This window comes from Populus nigra, chromosome 4, assembly GCF_951802175.1.
Source record: "Populus nigra chromosome 4, ddPopNigr1.1, whole genome shotgun sequence".
Classification (NCBI taxonomy): domain Eukaryota; kingdom Viridiplantae; phylum Streptophyta; class Magnoliopsida; order Malpighiales; family Salicaceae; genus Populus; species Populus nigra.
The window spans coordinates 14355805-14383265 of NC_084855.1; the positions used below are offsets into that span (position 1 = coordinate 14355805).

Sequence of the window (27461 nt, forward strand, 5' to 3'; positions counted from 1 at the left end):
TAAAGCAAGTTCATCTGATACATAATATATATAATTATGAGATGTTTACTATGTTTGTGGTATCTTCAATGACGTTTACAGGCTATGTTGGTATGCTTTAATGGTGGCACCCAGAGTATAAAAACCTTCGCTGCTCTGGTCCCCCACTTCGGGTGTGTTTGTTTACAAGGTGCATCTCGGGCGGTGCATCTCATTAACAAACACTCTCTTCCAATCCTTTGGTTCTGCCTCCCTACCTCCCGAAATCTCCGCAGAAAGATTGCAAACAGCTTTCAAATGTTGGCTGCCACGCCAGGAGTGAAGTGACCATAATCACAAACTCACAACCAATGGATGCTCGAAACATTTTTAATGAAACTTAAAGCACACCGCAGAGACCTCATTTTGAAGAGGTAGAAATATTTTCCTTAGCATGGCGTAGGTCGGAGAAATCAACTTCTTCTAGCATGTATAGGTTGCTAGAGAATAGCATCTTGGAGATTATGTGCTAACACATTTGTGCTCATAACACTACTGATTCAAAATGAGCAAATGGATAAAGATAGATATCTATTTGCGGCGCAACAACATCAGGCACTTCTACTTCCACAGAAAGGGCACCGAAATACCACTCTGATAGGTAATATATATCATCTACACATGTAAAGGATAGAATGAAACTTTGAAAGACCCAACTTAATGGAAAAGATTATGAACGAAAGCCAAATAAAAAGCAAGGAAAAAAAAACATTAAACAGGAAAAGCATATGGTTAGTTGAAGAACAAGAGCCTCCTTTACTCATATTCTGTCCCTAAGAACAACTCAAAACACCAACACACAGGTACAAATGGCACAGGTATTCAAAAACGGTGAAGATGCAAGAACATAAAAAGGAAATGAATACAAAAAGGTAGGGAAAGGAGGAAGAAGAGACCATTAAAGAGCCACATAACAACTTGCAATTGATTTGAATGCAACCAAACAGTACTAAAGATACTTGCCGCCTTTTGCAATATCTTTTTTTATTTCTCGTTGAATCCATTTCACAAGAAGCCACTGCAACATGAAAAAAAAAAATTAACATGAATGAAATTGATTATATGAACTGGTTCTACCACAAAAGAATACAGGAGTTAGATCACATGATAAGTTTTTACCTGAATCCCTAAAATAAGAGGAATAAATATCTTTCCCCTGTCATTGGACTCAGACCCACTAACCAACTTCTCATCAACTACAAGAGCTTTCTTTCCATTTGTCGCAACCAAAATGATCTCTTTTACGAGGCTCGGAATCCAAGCATCCCCGTTGGGGAGAATCTGCAACTCAAAATTAAGCAATTCACAATAAACCACTTGAACAAATGAATAAATTGTCACAAACTCAGAGAATAATGAGTGAACCTTTTCATCATTCTCATTTTTGTTGCATCTCCCACTGTTCTCAACCAAACCAACTGGAATAGCAGAATCCTAGAAGCATCAAAAGCAAGTGAATGATTGATTATGTAAACAATCACACTAAAATAGAATCCCTAAAAATAAATAAACAAATTCTCATATTCTATTTTCACATGTTCCATAGAGATTGATCTTCAAATACAATTACAAGCTATCAATTATCTCATGAACTGGAAAATTAATTTATTTCCCATTAATGCCTCCTCAAAACTATAACAAAGATAATTCTCAGAAAGGAAAATAAAAATGAAGATGGATCTGCATTTTTATCAATGAAGTTGATTTCCAAACGCAATTACAGGACATTAAATGTCCCATGAAGAATGCAGTTCACTCATGAACCACAAAACTAGTTTCATTTTGGTAACACCCTCTTCAACTCCAAATTAATAAGTGCTTAGACACTGGAATGAGTATATCTCAATCCCATGCATCCAACACTGTAATATACAACTTTTGAAGTAAAAAAGTTCTCTCAATCAATTCACAGAATTCTGAAAATAGAGATCATACAACAACACAATATTTCAAGCATTAGTTATAGCTTGAGTAGCACCACCTTTTCAAAGACGTTGTAAATAACCCTCATTTATAGACTTCAGATCCAGGATGAAGAAATTATTTGGAAAGGGAGAGTTTACCTTTTCCACAGATAATGACATGCTTTCAAGCCATCAATTGGCATGAATAAAGGTGAGAAGTTACTCCAGCTTATCTAATTTTCTAATCAGATTTGCTTATTTTTCTTCTCTTGGAGTAAAATCATATATTTTAATCACTTCTTTCCCAATACAAATCTAGAAGCAAACATAAAGTACTAGAAATGGTGCCCTAAAATCTTGCCAAAACTCCACCATAACTCATGAAATGCCATTTTTCATACTTGAGAATATTTGACAATCCAAAAGATAAAACATTGCAAAGCAATAAACAAATAAATAAAAATAAAAAATAAATTCTCCCTTGGGATATCCTTGATAATACTTTAAAAGGATGCAGAGGAACTCCACAGAAAATTTGGATGAAATTAAAGAAGACAAAGCAGGAAAAAAAGAAAAAGAAAGAGAGTCCAGAATCACTTTGTGCATTAAAGGAAACAAGTAGAAATTTCATGGTGTCCCTTGGTTTGTGAGATACAAGAAACTGGGACAATTGCTAAGTGTTTTCCAACTGACTTCCACAGTGATAATGCAGACAAAGGGGAAATGGGCTTGGTTAACCGCATCACATAAGCCACCATCACGCAACTCTTCTTCCCACCACTCTTGAACTTGATATTCATGAGGTTCTCAATTTCCTTAGGAACCTCATCTCTTCCTTTGCTTTGAAGCACCAGAAAAAATCAATTCTGAACTCTCCATAATTTCCTCAAGCTCCTAAATCAAATCACCTTGTATAATGAGAATACTAGATACTCTTGGTGTAGTACTCCCTCGTTCACATGAAAGATGGACCCCCTATGATACTACCCACGGATCCTTTTTTTATGGGCAATATAACAGTCTCTTAAAAAATGTCCATCTGACGATTCCCCAACCTACCAAAAAGCTAACTTACTTCAAGTAAATTGGTGGCAACAGAAAACACCATGTCCTGACCCTCACAGGCACTAAGGTTATTATTGATTAGGATAAAAATATCATCTACTTTGGTTTAACACCAACAATCAAGAACACTAAATTTAACACATTTGACAGCCTCCCTTCACTAATTCCCCACTCGGTCCTCTACAAAATGTACCGGCTTCAACTACCATGATAGTCCTCAGCATCCAGGATGAACAAGGATGTCATGGTTGAAGGAAATGGATTTGAAATAATTTTCCAAGCAATTCATGTGTTGGATATTAAAGAGAAGTGAAAATGGAAGAGGATATCTGAAAACATGCTCAATGAATTGAAGCTTATTTTACCATTTTGTTTACTTCCTTGAATAACAAAGTTCATTTTTTAAAGTATGTGAACCATAGCTGAAGATCTGTACGGTGCTACAAGCAGTAAATAATTGACAATGCAGAAAAAAATGAATGATTTGACCAAAGCAAAACAACAAACCTCCATTTTTAGCATTCCTTTTCATTTGTCAGCCAAATGTGTACATTTGAACAGGAGAAAGTTGCAAAAACCCATGGTAAGTTTTTAACATAGTGGATAGAAAAATGAAGATATGCTTCCCCATTAATTTCTAAAAAAAGCAAGTCACAGTGTCTCTTGAACCAGCGCATCATGAACCTTAAGTTTCTGAAGAAGTTATAAGATCTATAGCATTAAAAAAAGAGGTCTACAGCACTATTCATTAGCATAAAAATGTGTATCTGAGAGAGGGGAGCTATTTATTTTAGAGGGAATAACGTCTATGAAAAAAAACCCAAATCACCCTGCTATTTGCAACAGATTATCAACATGCATGTGCAGCAAATTATGCAATTATCATTTGATCAGAATATTGTTGCACATTCAGAATACCAATTAGAAGCTATTGCCAGTAAAATTAAAGAAAAAAACCTAGAAGAAGGGAGAAAAACAACAAGTTAAGAAGAAACAATTTACCTCAAAGTCTCGTTTCCTAATCCGTGCTCCCATACGAATGGTCTTCAACACAGCCTCTGATCTTCGAGCACAAAAGACATCATAACTTAGATCGTCTGGTGGGCAGAGTTGAGCATGAGTGAGGACAAGCAAACTTTTACTCCATATTTCTTTTCCAAAACTGTCAGATATAGCACCAATTATCTGCTTGTCCAAGTCATCCACTCTATATGCATCCAGGCGATCAACATAGAGCAAAACATGTATAGTCTTATTCAAAAGAAACCTACATAAGCAGACAAACCAGAACCTAAAGTCAAATTAATGTACGGTCACCACATCTTTAATACAGGAATTCCAGGATAAAGAACCACATAAATAATGATTTCATAGGAATCCGAGTGAACCACATATGAGGTTCTAGTAGTACCAACCGTTTAATCATGTCCAGAGCTTGGTAACTGACATAACCACCTTCCACAAGGCCCGGAGTGTCAATGATGTTTAACGTGAATCCAGCCCGGTTGCGTGAAACCATAACAGGTCTGAACCCCTCTGACTGTAATGCAAGCACTGTTATTATCAACCATATATAAATATATGGAGAATACAAAGACCACAAGCTGCCCTTAGCCCTAAAATTCACAGGAAATTGGTTACCTGGAAAGAGCTAACATTGACCGCTCGCTCTCCAAAAAGAGAATTAACAGTGGAAGATTTCCCAACTCCTCCTTTGCCCATAACAAGTATGGTCAGTTTATCAACACCCTGCAATTACAAAATAGTCCAAGAAAATAAATAATTACGAAAACAGAAACGACGAAATGGAACAAATATTTTGAATTGAAACAGCAGAAAGATAGAAAGTCTGAACCTCTTCCTTTAACTTGGCAAACAATTCTACAAGTTTGGATTGAGTAGCAGTAGGGAATTGCTGAAACCCTATCCATTCACGAAGTACAGACCCCATTGATGCCTAAATTGACCCCAAGGAAAGAAAAGGAAGCTGAAATTATTGTCAACGTTAGTAGAAAAAAGGAAACAAAATTGTGGAATAAACCCTCAATCCTAAACCCCAGAGATTATTTCTAAGATAAAAAATAATAAAGGGGAGAGAGAGAGTAAGAATATCACCTCTTGAATATGTCGCCTAACTGCGGAAGAGAAACAGAGAAAGAGAAAGAGAGGGGATTGGGCTTTGCTTTGCTTTGCTTTTGTACAGTGCAGTGTAATGGATTACCTTATCAAGCCGAATCCTACACATTTTGTTTTTTTTCCCTTTCTTTTGGTTTGGTTTTGGGAGTATCTTCTTGGCTTTATGTTTGACTCAAGGCAGATGATCCAAATGCTGCCCTTGGTTCTGTACATGGAGCGACTGCTTGCTATTATACCACCGGTTTTTTTTATTTTTAATATATTAAAATAATATTTTTTATTTTTAATATTAAAATATCAAAATAATATCAAAATAAAAAAAATAATTTAAAATAAAAAATAAAAACTTTTCAAATTTTTTAAAAACATCTTTAAAATGTCAAAATAAATAGGTTTATATTCAAATTCTCTCTTTAAAAAAATTATTTAAGAAAAAACGATTAATCAAATATTTGGTAGTTTATTTTTTTTAAAAAAGAAATGTGTTTGTAAAATGATAAAAATATATTTTTCTATTTATTTATGACAAAAATTAACAGCAAGCCAATGAACTTTACATACACTGAATCATACTTATTTTATTTATACTTATCAACACTAAATTTATGGTAATTATCTTCTTTTTTTCGTTATATCAGCTTCAAAATAATTATATTGTTTTGTCTGTGTTTCTCAGCCTTTTTTTTAGTTAAATTAAAATATTATTATTTATAAAAAAACCAATATAATAATTAGTTAAATCAAATTCAGGGGGGGGGGGGGGGGGGCATAAATAAGAGTAATTATTTTCATTTTATGTTTACAAATTCTAGAATACACGGGCTTGATGCCACAAGTCAACTATTCAGTGAAATAAAAAAGGATTCCAGGTCCACGAAAGGCCCAAACAGAAAAAAGAGAAGATGCTTTGACGGGCTAAAGCCTAAAATTTATAAAAAATTTAGGCAAGGGCCCGGATGTTCTTAATCAAGGAAAACCGTCGTCTCCACCGCCATTATCAAGCTTCGAGGAGGACAGAAATCCCAATCCCTATTGTCTGAAAACCGGGAATCCAATCAAATTCTCTGATATTTTACAGACGCAGAAAAGAAGACAGAATGTCAGCTAGGTTACTGAAGAAATTCCTGAAAGAACAAGAACTACAGCAGCAACAGCATCATGTGGAGGATGAAGAAGAAGAAGAAGAAGAAGCTGAATCTCCTGATTCGGAAAATCGCCCTGCAATAAACCCATTTGACCTTCTCAATGATGATGACGTTGATCAGGTTTTATTCCTCAGTCCTCGCTCTTACTGTACAGCAATTAACTGATCAAAACCAGAAAGTTACCTATACTTCAAGACGAATATTGCTGCTGCTTTTTTGTTTATTTCCTTCATTTTTTTTAGGTTGCTTACGATGTCTTATATAAAGGGTATTCAGTGTTTGGAAGGTGCCACAATATATAATATTCTCTTTTAAGTTTATATGTGAGCTTCCAATACCTACATATGATGTATTGTTGTGTAAAAATTGTCCCTTTGTAAAATTATAATCAGTCTGACAGTCTCTTATGAACTTGAGTCGTTTTGAGATTTTAAAACATACAGTAGTAACGCAACACCAAGAGGCACTGCGTTTCTATGAACCCATAAACCATGTGGCTAGCTGAAAAACTGAGACTAAAAAAACATGCCCATGCTTTTTTTATTACAGCATGTGCAATACAGTTGACCAGTTCGTTTGCAATAGCTTTAGTTTGCATGGCATTCTTAGCGTTCAAATCAGTTTTTCATGGAAGCCTCTACGGTCAGTTCAGTTTTCATAGCATTCTTTACATTTGGTTCCCATTCAGCTGCCCAGAATTATGTATTTTTGTCTGCTTATGAAGGATCATTACTTGGTCTTTCTAAGCATTCTGTTCAGTTTTCTTAGGATCCGTTACATTCTTTTCCAACCATCTTTTTATCTGATATTTTACACTACTTATCTTATGCTTTGCTCAATGGTCGAATTGCTCTGGAGTGTGAAAACTTAGTGAGATAACAAGGAAATTGGTGCGTGCATGTGAAATTTTGAAGAACATTTGATATTGCAGAAGAAGATCCGTTAACAGTGTATTTTCAAGTTTACCTGGCAGATTTGTTTATGTAATTGTTGTTCATCATCTTACATTGTTCTCAAGTATGATTCCTTAAAAGATCTAATTGCTTAAATCAAAAGGAGTGCTAATGGTTGTGAAAGGAAAGTGTGGAATATCTACTTTCCATTTATTGTCAGTTGCTAATGTTTGGTTTCAGCTGCAGGACGATGAGCCAGAAATTGCAGATGAAATGGTAGTGGGTAAAGATCACAAACAGGAACTGTCTGTGATGAAAAGCATGACGGGTGCCATTTCAACTTCCAATCAGAAATCAAAGAAGAAGAAGAAGAAAAAGAAATGCAAGGCTGGTTTGACTTCAATTACAAATAAAGTTGAAGAACCTTTGGATGATACATTAGATGCTTTATCCTTGGATGCTAATTATTCAAGACATAAGCTGGGCCCCACCAAAACCAAACCAGAAACATCAAAACATTGTGCAGGATTTGTTAAACAATGTGCACCTCCCGCCTTGCAATTGGATCCCAAATGTTTGAATCCTGAGAATGAGTTACGGAGAATTTTTGGTTCTAAGGTGGTGAAATCATTTGAGAAAAGTAATCAAGACAGCAGTTCTAGACAGGTTCGTGGCGGCAGACGTGGAGCCCATCATACTAGAAAGACAATTCTAGTCTCTCCATCAGAACATTGGCCTCGTTGGGATGGATCTTTATCCATGGAGTTTTTGGAAACTAAGGACGGATACCATCATTTTAGGTAATGAATATCCTTGCTTTCTAGATATTGTCGGCATTAATTCTCCATTTTTCTGCTTTATGTCCCAGGTTATGCATCTGTTATGAAATTAAAACATCACTGGTAGTTTCTTCATTGACTCGTATTGAATGTAAATTCCTTATTCTTGTTTGCCTTTTGGGGCTCTTGCTTGTGAATTGTAGCATTCACATGGGGATTTTTCATTTTAGTCATGGGTTTAAATTGGTTATCAAGATACATAATTTTTGGTGTCTTTCAAGGATTTTTTTTCTATGGGAGTGAGGAGGGGGCATGGTGGGGGATGAAGTGATGGTCTTATGGCTTTAACCTACCTTATGAGACTTTGAAATGTTTATGATAACTAGGACACTTTAACGGACTGTCTAGTTGCAAGCAGCCCTATGGAAAGGAACCTCCCTCATCCTGATGGGAGCCAAGGTAGCTTGGTCCTCAATCTGCTACCCCCTGAAGGAAGGAGGCCTTGGTCTTAAAAGTCTCAAAACATGGAATAGAGCTGCCACCATGAAACACATATGGTGTATTCTAACAGACAAGCATTCAATATGGGCAACATGGGTTCACACCACCTTACTTCGAGGGAGATCCTTCTGGCAACTTAACATCCCCTCCAACCCCTCTTGGTCTTGGAGGAAGGTTCTTCAAAGTAGGGGCTGGTGCAGATGAAAATTTACGACATGCATTGGCAATGGGAATACCACCCATCTTTGGTTTGATTACTGGCTTCCAGATGGGAAAAGGATAAATGACATGCTCCCCCTCAGAACTCTCACTTACAAGGTTACTCTGAAATGCAAAGGTCTCGGGGATCATCAAAGAGGATGGCTGGAACTTTTCAAGCAGTATCCAAGCCTTTCAAGCAATTTGGAACTCTATTCCTTTTCAGCCAGGACCCACATGGAAGATCGCCACGTCTGGAAAGGGAATCCCTCAGAACAATTCACCATAGATTCAGCTTGGGAGTTGCTTCGAGAGACCAGACCTGCAAATACCATTCACCATTTGCTATGGTTCAAAGGTCATATTCCTCGTCAATCCTTCATCCTTTGGCTTGCTTCTCAGGGGCGCCTTCGCACTATAGATAGGCTACACACCGTGGGGAGCATAACAAACACAGCATGCATTCTATGTGGAATAGACATTGAAAACCATGACCACTAATGTTCTTATTCCAGCACAGTTTGGGGAGCCGTGACCAGCAAGTCTGAAGTGCAATGGCCTAACATCCCTTGGCATCAGCTTCTCTAGTGGGCCTCCTCCAATTCTAAACTCGTCATGAAATCACCCATCTGCTAGCTCGCCTTGTCCTGTCCGCCTCAGTGTATTTCACATGGTACAAACGAAACAACCGAATCTTCTGCCAACATTTCCAGCCACCTCAATCCCTAAGTGAGGACATTATCCAACTAATCCGAACTCACCTGATAAGCTATGATCACAAATGTACCATCCCAGCTTCTATCCAAGATTCATGAGACCTGCAAGAGCCATAGCTTCCTGCTACTTCTTCCCCCTGTAATTGAATCTAAAGAGTTGGCTTTTGGTTTCAAGTCAGCTAGCCTCTTAGTTTAGCTCCCTTTGTCTTTCGGTTTTTTATTTCCTTTTCCTTTTTTGAATTCGTTTTCCCTTTTTTCTTTTATCCCGGGAGGTTAACCCCTCTTTATTTGGACCTCTTCTTCTTTTAATGCATTAATCTTTTCCAAAAAGTCTTTTTGTCTTTTGCAGACTGGCTGCAGAAGCAGCGTTATCATTTGTATTTGTGAACTTATTCTGAAATCTGTGTAAAGCATTTTTATTCTGCACAAGATGTGTTTGTATTGTACATGGGCTGCTAAATATGGTTCTTTTCTATTATATCTATCAGTTACTTGAATTGCAATCCTTTCTTGTGTTTTTTTGAGGAATTATTGCGTCTCTGCCTATCAGTGAAACTACAATGGTTTAATTCTCAAGTAAAAAAAGCTAATATATCTCATTCAAACTCATTTCCAAATAGGATTTTCCTTCTTCATTTCTTCTTTCTCTTCTCACCTATCTTCTATATATCATTAGTTGGTGAAGCTCTTTTGTTGTGAGCTTTGATTCTTCATGCATGTCCTGATTCTGTGTTGTTTTATTTATGCAGGTATGTTCACTCTTCTTACTATGATCAAGCACAGAGTGCATTTGAAGCTGCCAAAGCTATTCAAGATCTCAATGGCATAGCAAGCATTCTATTATATCACCCCTATCACCTAGATTCACTTATAACAATGGCAGACTATTTCAAATTTGTGGGTGAGCATCAAATGTCAGCTGATGCTATTGCAAAGAGTTTATATGCCTTGGAATGTGCATGGCACCCCACGTTCACCCCCTTGCAGGCAAATTGCCAGTTGAAGATCAACCATGAAACAAACAAGCCAATGTTTACAACACTTTTCACTCACATGAAAAACTTGGACAGGCGTGGTTGTCATCGTTCTGCCCTTGAGGTTTGCAAACTTTTACTTTCATTGGATTTAGATGATCCAATGGGGGCCATGTTCTGTGTTGATTACTTTGCTTTGAGGGCAGAAGTGTATGCGTGGTTGGAATGGTTTTCTGAAGACTATAAAAGTGATAACTCCTTATGGTTGTTCCCAAACTTCTCATATTCTCTTGCCATTTGTCGGTTTTATCTTGAGCGTGAGGAACCATCAAAAGATGATGATACTAGTGCTACAAAGTCTAGTTCAGCTGATTTGATGAAGCAGGCTTTGATGCTCCACCCGTCAGGCCTTAAGAAGTTAGTAGCCAAGGTACCTTTGAAAGACCAGGCATGGACAAATATACTAAAGCATGCCTTTTTTCAATCAGAGAAAACAGGGTCTGCATCCTTGGATCATCTGATTAATATATATGTAGAGAGAAGTTATATCATATGGAGGCTTCCAGACCTGCAAAAATTGCTTCGGAACAGTGCTTTACAAGTGATTGAAACTCTAGAACATAGTAGCAGTGATGCCAAGGATTGGGCTTGTGTGAGAAAAGAGGCCTTTTCATCTGAGAACAATGAGTAAGTGTTTTGAATTATGGACTTGTTCCTATTTTTCGCTCTAACCACCTATTAGTAGCTGTTAATGATTGTTGTTGATTGTTGTTTTGTCCCAAGAAATGATGCTATTTATTGTTATTATAATTCGCGCCCCACAGATGACTGAATCAAGTTTATGCTCGTGTGCTGATTTGAGGGTCTGCAGAATTATTATTGGAACTGGACTGAGATAGATCCCTTGCATCCAATGATTGCTGTACTTGATGTTGTTGCAGAACTTGATATAGTTTGTTTAATTATAGGTATGGCCATTTGCTGGTTTCAGACTTCTCTGATACAGTTCCAACACTTCCACCTGAGAACCTGCAAAACTTCATGGTTGATCCAAGGATGAGAGAGGCAGAGCAAAATGGGGGACAAATTGCCAACCCACTTGACGGTGGCCCTGCTCCACGCGATGTTGCTAATCGAAATGCATTGGCAGTCTTGTTTGAATCTATGTTGCCATGGGTTAATTATGGGGGTGGAGGGGATGAAGGAGGCAATGAGGAGAACCAAGTTGATGGACATGAACAAGGCGACGATTGAATTAGCAATGTTCTCCCTTTAAAAGGGAGAAAATAAATGGCATCATACGTCTGAAATGCAGATATTTTTTTGGCATGGGTCAGCAAATGAATTCCTGCTGTTAGATGTGAGTATAAGAGCAAACCATTCTCAAAACATGACCGAGTGTCGACGCACCGCAATTCCTTTTGTACAGCAGAATTAACACTCTCTTCCGTTGAGAACAGGTATCATGCTTGCACAAATTATCCTTGTGGGAAATTGTAGCCCTCGTGTACTTTTAAGTGTTTGGCCTTGGGTGTTCTTACTGATATGATATTGATAATAAATTGTTGTGCTATTCCATTTGTAAAATTATTTAAACTAAGATTATTATTATTAAATATATGACTTGAATATTTTTTTTTAATCAAACATTTTCTATAATAAATTTGATGAATTGCTTAAGAAAAAGTTCTCTCTAGAAATTATACAAATATTGTAAAAAAAAAACATATGAAAAAAACAATAATAAAACATTATATAGTTTTTTTTAGTAATTAAAACTATTAAATAGAGCCATGCAGTTGAGATGTAATATACTTGAAATGAAATAATCAAGGTTAATTAATTTTAAAATATTTAAGATTATTTATTATATAATTAAATATTATTTTATGTATAAAACAAGTTTGATAGTTTTAAAATATTTGAATTTAGTTTGATATATATATATAGACTTGAAAAAAAAATTAAAACATTTATAAGTTATTTTTCAGTTTGTTTTTCATGGCATAGTCAAATACTAGAAATTCTTTTCCAACTTATTTTTCATGACACTGTTAAATATATATATAAAAAAATATATACTTTCCATAGAAATTACTTTCAAAACAAATATTACTTTACAACAAACAAATAAGGCCTTAGTCATCAAACTTTTTTTTTCTTACATCTTTTTGGAAACTATAAAGCGCGAGGCTTTTTTATTATAGCCACTTTATTATTCATCCTCTCATATTTTACTGTAAATTTTAATAGTGAGATTTTTAAACAATTTTAATTTGGTTTTTAAACTTTTATTTTGCACAATTGAACCTTTTTAGCCCAAACTGGAGCCTAATTGCATGTTTTTGGGGGGGCTAAGAGTTGAATTGAAAGAAAGAGGGGTTAAGTAAAAAACACGGGTAATATAGATGGCACCTCTGCAATTTATTTGAAAAGTTCATTTTAATCCCTTCATCTTTTTAAGCTATTCGATAATTGATCTCTATAATTTTTAGATATTATATTTTTGATACCATACTTTATTTTTTTAGTCCTTTTTTCAGTGAGAAGAGAGAGGAGGTTACTAGATTCTAGCTTAGAGAGAAACAATTGATGTTGGAGATGATTATGACAACTAAAACGGTTAATTTTTGTGTCAAATTGTTTCATATAATAAAAGATTAATTTTTTTTTTACCTTAAAAACACCTTAAAAATAGATTTGAGCTCTGAAAGATTTTTGGTTTCGGATTAATTATGAGTTTTTGGGTGTTTTTTTTGTGCTTTTGGTGGCCATGAACTAGTTAAACAAGGTTCCAAGAGTGTTTTTTAAGTGTTTTGGGTTAAAAGTGGGTTAAAAATAAATTTTTAAGTTAAAAAAACAAGAGCTTGTTTTTACAACCACCACAATGACCTTATTCTAGGCAATTATATACATGTTTATTTTTTTGGTAAAGAATAGGACAAACAACTTATCGTCTATCCCATCAACTTCAAGGAAACAAAACAAAAAAGGCACCCGTGCCAGGGACCATAAAGATATTTATTGTGTGTTTTTATTTGAAAATAGGTTGAAATTACATTTTTTTAATAAAAAAAACCTTGGTCTGATTTTTTGATTACATGTCCGGTGGTCAGAAACCAGGAAGGTAGATAACATGACATTTGCTAACATGTCTGATAGATTATTTTGATATACTAATGTTAAAATAATTTTTTAAAAATAAAAAATATTTTTTTAATATATTTTTAGATAAAAAACACTTTAAAAAACAACTGTTACTACAATTTTAACTCTCAAGTAATTTTCTAAATGGAGCATAGAGCTTTTCAACGAAACATCACTTCAGTGCATGGAAGGAAAAATCAGCTAATAGAGAAGGAAGCTCACAAAGACTTTACACACTGACTAAAAGCAGAGTAAGCAATTTACGTTTTGACGAGCAGCTAAAGGCTGGATATTCACTATAAAGCAAAGTGTCATACAGCATGCAATCATGCCATATAATTTTTCCTCGTTGCGTTGATAACATTTTTATTACAGTTAAAAAGAAAATCAATGTGTCCAACAATTTCTGTTATCATCTAATTGCAATAACAGTTGATTTTTTCTGCAACAGGAGCAAGAATTTTCAAGGAGCATGTGCAAATACCATGTTAAGTGCAGATTTGCATTTCAAATTTGTCAGTCATAATGGAATCACATTCCCAGGCCTGCTCATCATCATACCGACTTAGAACTCAATGCTCAACCAATACGCTAGTTAATTGTCAATGAAATAACCTCATTTTTGCCTTCTCGTGGCGCTGTTCAATCTGTCACAGCTTTTGTATCTCATTCGCTCATGAAATGAATCATTGAATCAAAAAATCACTGTCAGCCTGTGAAAATGTCATCTCTTCCGGCAGATTGTCATGCCATCCCCGATAGGTACCTATCATCCCAAACGCTTGGACTTTAGAGTTGTAAAAGTGACTGGTGAAAGCTGATCAGTATATTGGTTTTTTTTCCAGAATTAAAAAACAAACACACATTCCATTTACGTACCATACTGATGCTGACACGTGGATCCTCCATTATATTTTTATTGAAACTTCTGATGCTAACCGTCTTAGCATCATTTACCTGCTAAAAAAAATGCTATTAGAAGTAAATTTAATTCAAAGGGATAGATTCTATAACTTATATACAATAATTCACCAGCGGGTCAGCAACTTTTCCATGCCAAAGAACATTGTCAATGACAATGACACCATCAACCCTAACCTGCAATAAGACCAAGAATTCTTACAAACTGCTGCACAAACTTTATGGAGAGATTTTGCAAGAAAATGTCAGCTTATATGTGGAAATGGATAGAGGAAATTCTGCTTTCATCATCAAGTGGGTCTTACCAGTTGTAATAGCAATTCAAAATACTCCTGATTCATTCTCTTCTCAGCATCAACAAATGCAAAATCATAGCTGCAGAAAGATTCTACATAAAAATGTTAATCACATTATCTTGAGAGCCCCCTGGTATTGGAAAAACTACCAAGACGAATTTATTGAAATAGAAAATGTTGCCTCCTGGTCCACATGAAAGGAAAGGAGCATGATAAAAGCACTGGCTTATGACATTACCTGCAGGATTCACCATTCAGAATCAATGATTTTAGGATTTCCGCTGCCATTCCATGCTTCACATCAACCTAAGTTCAAATGGAACTGTTGGACTTATCGAGTAATAGATGGTAGTGCTAAGACTAGAAAATATGTGGTGAAGCGGTGATAGAGCTAATAGCAGAAAGAACGGACCAGGTGATCTAACTCAACAAATACAGCAAACTGCACTCATCAAAAAGAGAACCAGTCTTTTGAGTTTTCAAATGACATCTCTACTATATCACAGCATGCCTCACTGAACCAAATTATTCAAATAATTTTACAGCTCTGTAAGAGAGAAATGATGGCATCAAATATAATTCCTACCTTGTGGGAAACACCAGCTAGCTCATAATACTTTTTTGCAACCTCTAGAGACTTAGCATCTCTTTCACAGGCAACTAAGCAAGCAGAATCTGGCAGTACTAAAGCAACAGCCAACGACGAATATCCCTGAACAGAAACAATCATATAACAATTATTACTGCAATTCCAACATACAGAATATCAGTAAATTGACATTACATCAGACATCACCATGCTCCAAACAATTATAGAACGATTGCTGCAATGTTGATTGAAGCAGGAAGGGCAAAATCCAAATAAACTTAGAAAGAGAAATGTAACAACATACGGTGTAAACACCAAGTTCAATACAGCGTTTCGCACCAAGAATCTGGACAAGCATGGCAAGCAGTTGCGCCTGGTCAGGAGATACCTGCGGAAGAGAATAGGAAATTAAAAAAGAAAAAAATCGATTTCAAGCCATATACAAAAATGATATTGCCAATTTCAATATAACTGATTCGGTACCATGCCTACCTGCATCTGGCTACCTCGCATGGAAGCAGTCTCTTCTCGAAGTTGCCTTAAAATCTGAGTAAAATCAAATATTAAAAATGAGCACAAAGTAATAATAGAAATTAACTAATTAATACCTCAGGCTCTCTAACGTTGGAGAGGATGTAGTCATAAAGGCGAGGAGTTAGACTTATGTTCTGTTTGTTGCCGTACTTTTCGTCATTTGCAACTACAAACGCGGAGTCGTTGGGATTGGGGTAGGAGCAGGAGTAGGAGCAACAATTTCTGGCTAGACGAATCGGTTTCCAAGCCCTAAATCCATTTCCAGAAATTGCTACTGTTCTTCTCCCTACGATAATAGTGGCAGCACTGGTGTATTGATATGATACCAAAGAGCACCCATAAAGCACCGAGTTGCTCGCCATTTCGATTTCAAGTCCGGTGAGGGAGAGAGTGAGAGACTCCAGGCGGGCTCGGGTCGGGTCTTCGGCCCCCGCCCCTCCTCTTTTTTAACCCAGAACACAGTACAACTTACTCTGTCGTTTAAACTGACATCAGACGGCATGTCATGTGTACATGCATGATTGTCGTTTAAAGCCAACTGCTCAATTTAATTTCCACCACCATCAAGAGCAAAAGCAAAAGGTAAGGAATTGAAAGACGGGGGAGATAACATAACAGGATATTGCAAGCTTCCAGGCCTATAATCTTGTGAAGAAATGAACATGGCTTTTGCTACTTCATCGTATCCTGCAACTGGAAAGAGACCCATTTTCAAAATTATTAACCCTTTTACTTGTAACGCTGCCACTAGAAGAAATTTCACCGTTCGAAGAAACTTTTCATGTTCAGCAACTGTAGCTACTGATATCACTGCTCGGGTGGCCACCTTCTCTTCTTTCTTCTCTTTCTTATCTCGTCCTGAATCATGATGATGATGATGTTTGGTACTGTACAACGTACATTTTCTGATTCTGAATTCTTTTTAGGTATCTGAATTTGAGATTGAGAACAAAAAAAATGATTTGTTGAGATTGGTCCAAGACACGCAACGAGGGCTTGTTACCACTCCTGATCAACGCTCTTCTATTGAGGAGGCTCTAGTCTGTCTCTCTCGCTTTTTTCTTTTTCTTTTTTTATTTCTTTCTGTTGGGATATTTTTAACTTGCCCTCTCTCTGCTTGTACTGAAAAGAAAAGGTTTTGGTGATTATAAAAATAAATGTATTTATTGTTTCTAATATCACTGTGGCAGGTGAGCTTGGAAGGATACAACATGGGTGAGTCAGTTGACCTGGTGCGGCTGGATGGCACATGGCGCCTACAGTACACCTCTGCCCCTGATGTTCTTGTTCTCTTTGAATCTGCTGCAAGGTTTCCCTTCTTTCAGGTGGTAAAAATGAAAGCTTCTAGTTATAAAACTTTCCTATTGATAGCAACACACAGTTTCTGCTCAAGTTTATCATCTTTTTTATCCCATTTATTATTTTTCTATAAAATAATTGTGTTCATTCCTTTCTAATCATGAAATTGTGGTGGAAGAAACTTGGTGGTAGTATTTGTTGACAAATGTAGAACAAGATACTTTCTTGAACCCTTTCTACTTGTGGCATTTTATCTTTTGATTTGGCTTTCATGTATCTAGTTGCCCCAATTTATGTAGTTTGGCTATTTGTACATGAATCCTATTTCTTAAACATCAATCTTCGACTCCTTGATGGGTTAGTTTTTTTTTGCTTTCTCTCTTCAGCTTTTGTTGTACTTTTTATTTGGGTTACCAAGTAATGTTTATTTCTTCTATCATCGTTATTATTTTATCTATGAATGTGGGTAGGTTGGGCAGATCTACCAGAAATTTGAATGTAGAGATCAGTCTGATGGTGGTGTCATTCGCAATGTTGTTCAATGGAGTATCCCAACATTGTTAGAGGTGAGCTTCTGCATTTCCTTCCTTTGCTGCATTTGTCTTGAATGTTTCTCAACTAGGTCTACAGCTACTGACATTTTAAACAAGCAAATTGGTCAAGCGCTGTATCCCTGACAATGCCTGTCTACTTCTGAATTAGCTTCTTTATGCTTCAACTCTGGATCTGAAATTGCTATCCCAACCAGCATAATATTTGTTAATAGATTCATGGATTTGCTGTCTAGTACTTAAATTTGTGAATCAATTGTTTCTTTATTGTTCTTGGCTTCCTTTAATGAGAATCTGCTTGTTTTCTTGAGAGAAAAAAATGATAAATTTCTCCTCACTAAAAAATTTGAGGAATTGAGGATCTCTTTGTAACGTGTGGGTGCATGCCATATGAGTGAAAAAATGACTGAAATGTCAGAAGGGGGAGTAGAATCCATGAAGAATGGAATAGGAACTAAGAGCATTAGTTGAATGGGGATTTTTCTCCGAAAGATTAAAAAATAAAAACACTGAGAGATGCTAAAAGAACTAAAACTACTTGTGACCAAAAAGTCATTTCTCTGTCGAAGATGATAGACTGTACTTTTTAAGAATGCTTGCCAGATTCTTCGAAGAACATATTTTCTTCTAATTCATTTTGTGATTTGAATGCTCTGCAGGAACAAGAAGGTGCTACTCTCCTTGTTTCCGCAAAATTTAATGTTGTTTCTGCACGCAACATCTATCTTCAGTTTGAAGAGGTCAGCTTCTAAAAATATCTTGGCGTATTTTTTATCTGTTGTCTTTCTGATGTTAATGAATTAATTAGCTCCTAGATTGGGAAGAGTAACTTTAAGACAACTCGACTCTTCCTTTCCCCGTGATCACTATACTAGTTTAGAATTCTCTATATTAAATCTTGATTCTCATTTATTGTTTGAAACTGCCATTATTTCTGGCAGATAAGCATTCAAAATATTAGAATCAGTGAAGAGTTGCAAGCTTTAATAGCTCCGGCACTGCTACCTCGTTCATTTCTTAGTCTACAGGTGAATGAACCTTGATCTTTAATTTCAGATTGTGCTGTTTAATTTTTAGCATTGCATACCACCTGATAAGTCTGATGCCGAGGTCCCAAAATCATATTGCTACCATCAGCTAGATGATGAAGCTTAATTTTCTTTGAATATTCAACCATCAAACATATCTTCTCATCAAGCTTATATTACAGAAAAGTTTTATGCACGATGTGTGCCTTTTTCACTGTCACATACATCTCTACCATGCTTCTACTCTATGGATGCTTGCCTTGGGTTATCTGGTTCTAAACCAACACGTGTAATTTAGTGATTTGTAACAGAAGATCATGGTATTTTGTCTTAACAAGAGCCATCGTTTGAATCCATCTGAACAGATCCTACAGTTTATCCGTACTTTCAAAGCTCATGTTCCTGTAAGAAACCCAGGAGACCCAGGGAGGTACAATTTGTTATATATATATATATATATATATATATGTTCCATTGAAGTTTTCCAATTTGCACTCGTGAATTGTGAAACATGCTTGAATTTCAGGCGATCAGTGGGAGGCCTATATTACCTCTCCTATCTGGATCGCAATATGCTTTTGGGGCGTGCTGTAGGAGGTGGTGGAGTTTTTGTCTTTACCAGAGCTCAGCCTATTGACTTGTGAGGGACAACCCTTGCTTGTCTTATTTACTACCCGGCGTACACAAAACTACACATCAAAAACTTGATTTGGAAGTGGCAAGATGGGGAATGAATGGCACGGGAGATCAGAGCCACAAAGCAAGAGACTGATAGTCCAATGGCTGCAAGGATTTAGAAACAACGGATCCCCCAGACCATTATTTTATCCTGCTCTTCCCCGCAGGCAAGAAAGTTACCTACCGTAGCTAGCTCAGTATACTGCTCTTCTAGTACATGTATCCATATTTCATATATTTACTTGTTCATTTTGGTTTAAATTTTCACCGCAATAACATTTGAATATATCACTGCCGAGATTTGAAAACTGCTCGGAGGGATACAAATCCACACAGAAGTTTGTGTTTGAAGGTGTGGCCTTCCATGTTTTTGTTCATACAATGCTTGTCCCAGCGGCTGCAAATGTATGAGGAAATGGAGGAATTATACTTGAAATATCTATGATAACCACGTTAGCATTTCCCATCTTCCCCAAGTTTTGTGTGGAGGAGACCTAGAGTAACAGCAGTAATGCTTGAAATTTTTTTTGATATAATTTAATTATATGGGTAAAAAATTAAATTAAAGATTATTTTATTTTATTAAGGTTTTGTTTTTAACAAAAACCGCAGCCTTAGTCAATGCTTCACGGTAGTCTGTGCAATCAGTTGAACTTGTGGAGAGCTTAAAAGAAAATGCCTATCGATCAATTAAATCTGGTAGTGAAAAGAATTTAACAAGATGCAAGGGCCGGCCAAGGAACAGAGGCACCAAATCCCCTCCCCCCTCCCCTCTCCAGATGAGGAGTTGCAAAATTGTTTAAAGCAGGTGCCAAGACCGCTTCTCTTTGGTAAAACAAAGAAATGACTGTGGTCAACAAGCATTACCACACATTGGATTAAGTTTAAACCAAACTAATTTGATATAAGCTTCAAGTAGAACAAACAAAACCTAATTATCGAAATGCAGGTACTAATCCGTTCTCTTTTCATGTTAGGCCTTCTCTTTGATTGCTTTTCTTTGAAAGAAATTTATTGAAAAAACATTTTGAAAATCGCAAGAGAAGAAGAAAAGGCCCTGTAACTGCCTATAAACTACCTGTTGAAGTGTACAATGGCTTTAACGGATAATCTCCAACAATTATCCAGGTGTAGTAAGTACTCTAATCAAAATGAAACCTTGTATTTGACTTCACTATAACTAACAAAGCAAACTATTCCAGCGTTCTTTAAGAATCTCATGGGCCTTTTCACAAGGAACAGCCTGCAACCTGGTTCCTCTTCCATCAATGGGTGTTTCTATAACAAGGCCTAGCCTAATCAAAGTATTCATTGCTTCTTCAACTGGCATTTCAACCTGCATTCATTCCAACAAATTAAGCAATCAACACCGGTTATCAGCTTTGCTAAATAATACTAGACTCGTATGTTTACCTTTACTTTAAACACATCGTACAGAAATCTCTCACATTCATCTCCAACACTTCGGTGACAAGCGACCTGCAGTAATTAGAACTATGGTTTTTTCTCTAAACAATGGGAAAGTGTTCATGGAAATAAAAGAAATTCTATGCTCAAAGGCAAGAAATGCTCCTCCTGTTTTTTTTCTTAACGCAAGAACTGTGCTAAAAAAGGCTGCATGTGCTGTGATGATAGGCAAGGAATTGTATCTGCTATGAGAATTCCAGATAGAAATATTAAATGCCAATTCCTAGATGAGCCTAAACAAGACGCTGGCCTGTATTCAATATCTCCGTGTATCAGTTGACATCAGAAGATAACAAATCTAACTATAGACCACGAGCCTTAGTTGCAGAGGAAGGTTACAGCATGAAGAGGAGAATAAATTTTCCAAAATATACTCTCAATGTACTTCCTCAAGGCTAAAACCAATAATATCAAAAAGCACAGCACAGATTTTAGATCATATAAAATTCTCAAAATGCTATAAAAGACTAGGTTTCTTGATTCATTATTGCGGAAATCTCTAGTCAATAAATCAGCAAACACTGAATCCATGTGTGCTTTTCCAGGAATGGCAATTGACTTGCCCTTTATTAGTGCAGATGATCTCATTATGCTACACTGACCCTGACTTTTGTTCTTGTACGAAATATTTCATGGTAAATAAAGTTGGTTTATGCATCCATGTGTACCGTCCTCACTCGTCCAATTATAAATGGGATTAGATAGAAACACCATCAAGCAGCTCAGAATACTCCAACACCAAATCCTATACCCCCTAGAGTACTAATTCTACTTCTACCACACAATGATCAAATGCAAAAGCTGACAGGATTAAAATGTATGCATAAATTCAACCTAGAAAACTTAAGAAGGGATAGGATGGGCAGACCTGTCCATTTGTTTCTTTAAGCAGGATCGCATATGCCAATATGGCTTCCTTATACTGAATTGAATAGTTTTCAGAGAAATGAAAAATTAAATAAGAAAACTAGGAAAATACAAATCACATTGTATTATAGAATATTATGCAAGCCAAGCTCATTGACCAAATGACAAGGGAACAAAAAGAACAGCAGTAATTCAAAGACTTCAAATAATTCTTCTATAGTTGAAATCAATTTGTGAATCGAATTCTCACATTCGTATACCACTAAAATAACAATAAACTAGAATATCAACTGCTCTAAGTGCTATTTTATGTCTGCATTTATGGAAAGCATAAAAAAGGAACATCGAAAGAGTTTCTCACTTGCTGCTGTTCAGAAGCATCGAGAAGAAAATGAACCGAGCCAAAGCCACTTGCCAGTGTTTTCTCATAAAGCGTTTTGTTAACCAGCAGCTGTAATAAAAGATTCCTTTAAGAAATTATAACTATCTCTCAGCATATATTATATGTACTTGTAAAATTTAGATGATAATAATCTTGGAAATTGCACAGAAAACTGACTTGATATCTATCCCATGTCTGTTTGTAACCCAAAGCCACACGAGTCACATATATTATCAGAGCAGTGATAGCAACTACATCAAGAAATATTGCCGATCTGCATTGCATAGGAAATTATATGCTATCAAGATTATATGAATCCAACTTCAAAAACAGTATTAAAAAACTTCAAGCACTGCCACTTATTAGAAAGGGAGGGGGTGGGGGAGGTTGGTTTATAGAATTATGACATGCGGCAGACACTACGGAAATGGATAATTGAATCCATGTTCCTTTTCATCAACCCACACTATGAACTCGCACATCACAAAACATAATTGCACCTTTAGATCCACATTTAACTTTTGCGCCAAATGCTACCATTTCAAAAAACAATCATATGACCACCAAAAACACACATACGGGGAAGATAAGATCTCAAATTTGTAGTTTATGAAGTATGCCAAAAGTCCCAATATCGTAGCTGCATCCAAGCGTACCTACAGATCCACAATAGTTGGTCAAGAAGCTATTATTTGAAAGGATGGCTTCATGGAGTAAAATCCATAAGCACATCTAGAATATGTTAGTCATTGGGCTCAACCAATAAATTACATCCAGTCAATAGACAAAGGCCCATCAACCGCCTCACATAATTTTACATGGTGTTTTCAGCATCCACATCAACATACACTTCTCTTTCTGGTAGAGACGGGACACATCAAGTACATTTCAGAATAACCTTTTATCTCTAAATGTGAATGAAGTAATGCTTTTCTACAGCAAACCTGCTATTGCTAGGATAGCAGTCACCTCGCATGGAAATCCCAATGTTTAATGTAACTCATCCAGAAAGATAAGGGAAATGAGTTAGGGCCAAAATGTCAACTCTACTCTGCGTAAGCACAGTAGCACTTCAATCAGTTTCCACAGACCCATATCAGCTTATATAGTGAAAAATAATGTAGTAGCTGAAACTCAGCATCAGCAAGATGATAGTGTTAATCAAGGCTATTCAGCTTTCTTCAACCATTGAGAAGTCTATTTACTAAGTCAATTACGGTATTAACAAGATAATATGCTATGACTGAATGCTAAACAGAGTTCCTCTCATTTATGCACACACAACATTTAAGGGGAGAACTGTTATTAATTTAAGGTGGATTCAGACTTTCAGCAGGTTAAAAGGCTGTCACTCTCATTTACACTCACAAAATTTAGGAGAAAGAATTCAGCATATTCAACCATGCTAGTAAATCAACATCCACACCACCTTTCTGTAAAAAGAATAATTTATAAGGATAGGAAAACATAATCAATGGCAACAAGTACTATCAAATATCGGTCTGCTAGAGTAACACAAGCATGATACCAGATAATACTAAAAAAACACAGGCTGCTGCTTTGAAAAGCTTCAGTAGATAGTATTCAAATTTTTGTTTTAGAAACTCTATAATATGTAAACGAGGGATTAAACCTGCACATACCGTGTCAATGATACGGAAAGACAGCTTTTTGTGTGGAAAAACGACCTACAAATTGTTTAATTACAATGTGAAAATAATATGCAAACAGTTTAATCATCAGTAACTCAAGAAACTAGAACAAAATGTGAGAAAGCATCAACAGATATTGCAGTGTCAGAGGTACTTACCGGTAAATCAGGAATGGGAATTCTTTCATAGATCTTTAGCTCCAATGCTGGAACCTCAGCTTTATCTTTAGGATTGCTATCACTTGTTTCCGTGGTATAAAGCAAAATTAATTCTTGAAATGCAGGTTCCTAATCAGGAACATGCAAAGGTTGAAGAATAATAAAAATCTGAATTTCATTAAGGATATCGTAGAAACATATTTACCAGCAATACTTCATTTCTATTTACAATGTTCTTGCTCTTACACTTGGGCAAGAGATGATATAGCTTAAAAATCTTTATATTTTTGGTAGATGCTAAGGTTTAAACATCTATCCTTACGAAATAGTACATAACAAAAGCAATCGATAAGAAGGGGAAACAAGTGATTACCTGGAGGGCTGACTGAGAAAGTAGTATGGAAAAGGAAGTCTTTAGCATTTTCCAAATATTGTTTCTGCAGTATTTTCTTGTAGCAGGTCTCCATATATCACTAAGTGATATCCTTGATAAGAAAATCGGCCTGAGTGAAAAAATCTTCAATTACATGGTCATTCAGGTGATAATGCCAATCATAAACTACATCCTCCTAAAATAGATAGTCAAATCCTCGTGGAACGTACAAAAGATAGTACAAAAGATACCATGGACGTCACATAAAATGGCATTTATTTTCCAAATTGGCTTTAATGATTCAACAACCTCAAGAAAATTTCTAATCATGAGGCACCAGCCTGAATTCATCTACAGCTGTTCGATGACTGCAGTCAAATACTTTCTAATGGCCTTTCTTGTTTAATGATGATAGAATCTTGTGAAGCATAGAAATTCAAATTATATTTTGATTATTGTTCTGTTTGTCCAAATTACTTAGCAATATAAAGCCTACATCTAGTAGCTTACCCCTATCAGAACCCAGAAATCAGTTATATTCACATTCTATCAATGGATAGCTGTTTTTGCGAGACGAGCCCATGGTGTTAAACAGGCAAGATTCATGCACAGTCAAGTTACAGTCAAACACTTAAACCAAAAGGATAACTAAATTTGTGACAAGTAGTAATGAAGCTAGTTTGGTACTAAAGCATCATACTTTTCCTCATACGTTAATAGCATTGCGCACTCACTCATGCCAAATACTCTTAGCCAACTTCAGACAATTTTTTCCACACAGCAGAACGAAAATGGGAAAAAACGTAAGCTCATACACAATAGAAGATGGCTACTGTAAGAAGAGAGAGCAAATTCAAATTCTACAAACCTTAAACGAGGTTCAGAAGCATTACTATAACTGTCAAGTTCAAATGGCTTTTCCGGCAAAGGAGGTAGAAATCCAATCCATGTGAGTAACTTCCTGAAGAGCCTTCCACGGGGTCCAACAGGTGACAGAAAACCTTCATACCGACTTACTGCCCTCTGTGCTGCTAGCCAAATTGGAAGTTCAGTATCTGATAGTTGGTCAATCTCCGGTGGATTATCAGAAGCTTGTTCATTACTAAAATACGATTGCTGAAAAAGTGACAGTTGCTCAAGCCAAGGTGTCATTTTCTTAATCCAATCTTGTACTTCATGGCTCTCAAAAGCATTTCTAATAGCCTGTCCCAAGGAACACTTAGTGAGCTGAATTATGGCAACAAAATAACAAAGTAGAAACCACTTAATGGAGATAACTCTTGCAGAACTGCAACTGCATTTACACAATCTTTGACTGACTTCCTTCAAAGATTAACTGCCCAACAAGTTTGGAAATCAAGATTTTTGGTTTTGCCCCTCAATATCAGAGAAAATAAAAGGAATATTTGACCAATTTTATCAATTATTCGTCGATTCACACATCATGCAGTTGGTTTTTAAAATACTATCAGAGAATTCATGGGAAAGGCAACGACCTCTTTTATCCATATGCCAACTTTCCCCACTGGTTTTGATATAAGGAAGAAAATACCCTGCAGAAGCCTGGACTGAACGTAATCCAACTTTTCAACAATAAGCAGACCTTTCTGCCTCTCAGTTGCATAGCCCCTCCTGCAAGGAATATCACCTTAAAAGTAAGCAGATTGCAAATATTTTGTATACCGGAATACTGACTGCTGCAGCTCTCTAACTGAAACTAATATACAAAAACCTGAAGATTATTGCATTGGATTCAGATGCTTTCTTCCAGTCCACGTATACTGGCAAAGTAAGGAGGTAATCTGAGTTCAAGGCAGATGTCAGCATCAAATCCCCAGCTGATAGTTCTTGAAACTGAGCATTATTAAGAAGTTGCATAAAAGAACGCTGGAAGCGGGTGGCAACAGCAAGTCTACAAGCAATTTTGCAAAAGGAATTACACACACAGACACAAGACAGGATAAAGGATGAAATAGCAACATAAATGTTAAAACCAATAAATTAACTGAAAATCCTAAACGTATACATCATGGGACTCTAATCCTTAAATCTATGGAGACTGAAGAAAATCTTTTCTTCAAATCATGTTAATTCTGACCGCTTTAAAAAATGTTTTAATTATGAATAGTCTGCAACAGACCTGCACTCTCCATTAGAACATCTCTTGTCGTTTGTTACTGGAGAGCTTAAAAAGTTTCTCAAGTCTAGACCATAATCAAAATGCAATGGTCTATCAACTTCAGTCTCCTCTTCTAATTTCCCCACGCTCCCGTTTCCATTGATCTTATTGCTAACTGAGCCAGGATTTTCCCTGTCAGCCTCCTCTCTTCCATCTGAACTACCTGATTTCTCATCACTTGTCGCTTCATCATCAATGGAATGAGTAAGTGAGTAATCTGTCCTCATTTCCTCTAAAATACTTTTGTGTTCTGCGTGTAGAATAGAGTCCAAACACCTGCAATTAATCCATCATAAAATTGAAGATTAGTTGAGAAATAATAATAATAATAATTAAGAAAGAAAAAAAAACAATCAATTGAGGCAGAGTAATTCACTCACGAAGAAAGAAGAAGGAACTGATTAGCATCATCATCTTGAGAGTCGAATAACTTCAATAAAACAGCATCCAAAAGCTCTGCCTTGGAAACGGGTATGTATTTCTCCCTGCTCACTTGTATTTTAGAAATCCCTCTCTCTTCTTCTTGGTCTCTTGGAACAGGATCATCTTCATCATTCTGTGTTTGTAATCTAAAGATCTCTCTCGATTCTTCTAAAGGCTCCTGAATTGATAATTCCTGAAGTCTCAAAGAAGAGCAGCAGCAAGGATATCTGGAGGGAACAGTAACCTTCTTAAACACCGAATGGCGAGAGCGAGGTGGCGCCAACGAACGTGGAGATGACAGAGCGGTGGTGCCACCGGTGAAATTAGGAAGAGATAACATGGATAGCCAACCTCCGCTATCGTTGCTTTCGGTGGCTTTGATTTTTACATGACAAGTGAAATGGAGTAGCAGTACTTTACTAAAAGGTACAAGAAGAAGAAGAAGGGAAATGGCGGTTGGTTGGTTGGTTGGTTGGTTGTGAGAGAAGGGAAAATTTAACGGTTGGAATTATGTGGCGCACACGCGTGGGTGCTTTCCTAACCAAACCTCTTTGCCCGCAATCCATTCCTGGCTGGATAAGGTGATTC

General features: G+C 36.4%; 5 protein-coding genes across 12 annotated transcripts; 2 read left to right on the forward strand and 3 right to left on the reverse strand.

Moving 5' to 3' along the window:
* Positions 1–5298, reverse strand: LOC133692726 (translocase of chloroplast 33, chloroplastic-like). Of its 3 annotated transcripts, XR_009841985.1 has the most exons (9): positions 5103–5298; positions 4843–4974; positions 4629–4736; positions 4403–4527; positions 3990–4254; positions 1384–1452; positions 1138–1299; positions 915–1036; positions 1–633 (listed from the first exon to the last, which is right to left on the reverse strand). XR_009841985.1 is itself a non-coding variant. In XM_062113858.1 (8 exons), the coding sequence occupies exons 2-8, from the start codon at positions 4936–4938 to the stop codon at positions 968–970; spliced, it is 894 nt and encodes a 297-aa protein (XP_061969842.1). In that variant the 5' UTR covers positions 4939–4944; positions 5103–5298; the 3' UTR covers positions 751–967. The 3 variants fall into 3 exon arrangements, 2 of the variants coding, with proteins under 2 accessions (XP_061969842.1, XP_061969841.1); XM_062113858.1 differs by lacking the exon at positions 1–633 and having other exon boundaries at positions 751–1036; positions 4843–4944; XM_062113857.1 differs by lacking the exon at positions 1–633 and having other exon boundaries at positions 751–1036.
* Positions 5299–6050: 752 nt separating this feature from the next.
* On the forward strand, positions 6051–11916 carry LOC133692501 (uncharacterized). 2 transcript variants are annotated; one of them, XM_062113500.1, is made up of 4 exons: positions 6051–6388; positions 7402–7961; positions 10105–11016; positions 11298–11916. In XM_062113500.1, the coding sequence occupies exons 1-4, from the start codon at positions 6221–6223 to the stop codon at positions 11581–11583; spliced, it is 1926 nt and encodes a 641-aa protein (XP_061969484.1). In that variant the 5' UTR covers positions 6051–6220; the 3' UTR covers positions 11584–11916. The 2 variants fall into 2 exon arrangements, with proteins under 2 accessions (XP_061969484.1, XP_061969485.1); XM_062113501.1 differs by having other exon boundaries at positions 6052–6388; positions 7408–7961.
* Positions 11917–13741: 1825 nt separating this feature from the next.
* On the reverse strand, positions 13742–16346 carry LOC133692590 (uncharacterized). 2 transcript variants are annotated; one of them, XM_062113657.1, is made up of 9 exons: positions 15891–16346; positions 15775–15828; positions 15587–15670; positions 15280–15405; positions 14932–14999; positions 14703–14772; positions 14509–14574; positions 14356–14433; positions 13742–14242 (listed from the first exon to the last, which is right to left on the reverse strand). In XM_062113657.1, exons 1-9 carry the CDS (start codon positions 16176–16178, stop codon positions 14201–14203), a joined length of 876 nt encoding a protein of 291 aa, XP_061969641.1. In that variant the 5' UTR covers positions 16179–16346; the 3' UTR covers positions 13742–14200. The 2 variants fall into 2 exon arrangements, with proteins under 2 accessions (XP_061969641.1, XP_061969640.1); XM_062113656.1 differs by having other exon boundaries at positions 15766–15828.
* A 25-nt stretch (positions 16347–16371) lies between these two features.
* LOC133692591 (probable plastid-lipid-associated protein 10, chloroplastic) lies at positions 16372–19723 on the forward strand. Its single transcript, XM_062113658.1, has 8 exons — positions 16372–16634; positions 16743–16856; positions 17007–17141; positions 17586–17681; positions 18326–18406; positions 18608–18694; positions 19060–19124; positions 19221–19723. The coding sequence occupies exons 1-8, from the start codon at positions 16473–16475 to the stop codon at positions 19336–19338; spliced, it is 858 nt and encodes a 285-aa protein (XP_061969642.1). The 5' UTR covers positions 16372–16472; the 3' UTR covers positions 19339–19723.
* Positions 19724–20414: 691 nt separating this feature from the next.
* On the reverse strand, positions 20415–27461 carry LOC133690825 (uncharacterized). Of its 4 annotated transcripts, XM_062111091.1 has the most exons (14): positions 26831–27457; positions 26412–26726; positions 26004–26183; positions 25768–25903; positions 25140–25474; positions 24272–24401; positions 23899–24027; positions 23732–23776; positions 22668–22744; positions 22266–22362; positions 22068–22157; positions 21708–21761; positions 20786–20851; positions 20415–20708 (listed from the first exon to the last, which is right to left on the reverse strand). In XM_062111091.1, exons 1-14 carry the CDS (start codon positions 27211–27213, stop codon positions 20553–20555), a joined length of 2193 nt encoding a protein of 730 aa, XP_061967075.1. In that variant the 5' UTR covers positions 27214–27457; the 3' UTR covers positions 20415–20552. The 4 variants fall into 4 exon arrangements, 3 of the variants coding, with proteins under 3 accessions (XP_061967075.1, XP_061967076.1, XP_061967077.1); XM_062111092.1 differs by lacking the exon at positions 23732–23776 and having other exon boundaries at positions 26831–27458; XM_062111093.1 differs by lacking the exon at positions 20415–20708 and having other exon boundaries at positions 20791–20866; positions 26831–27461.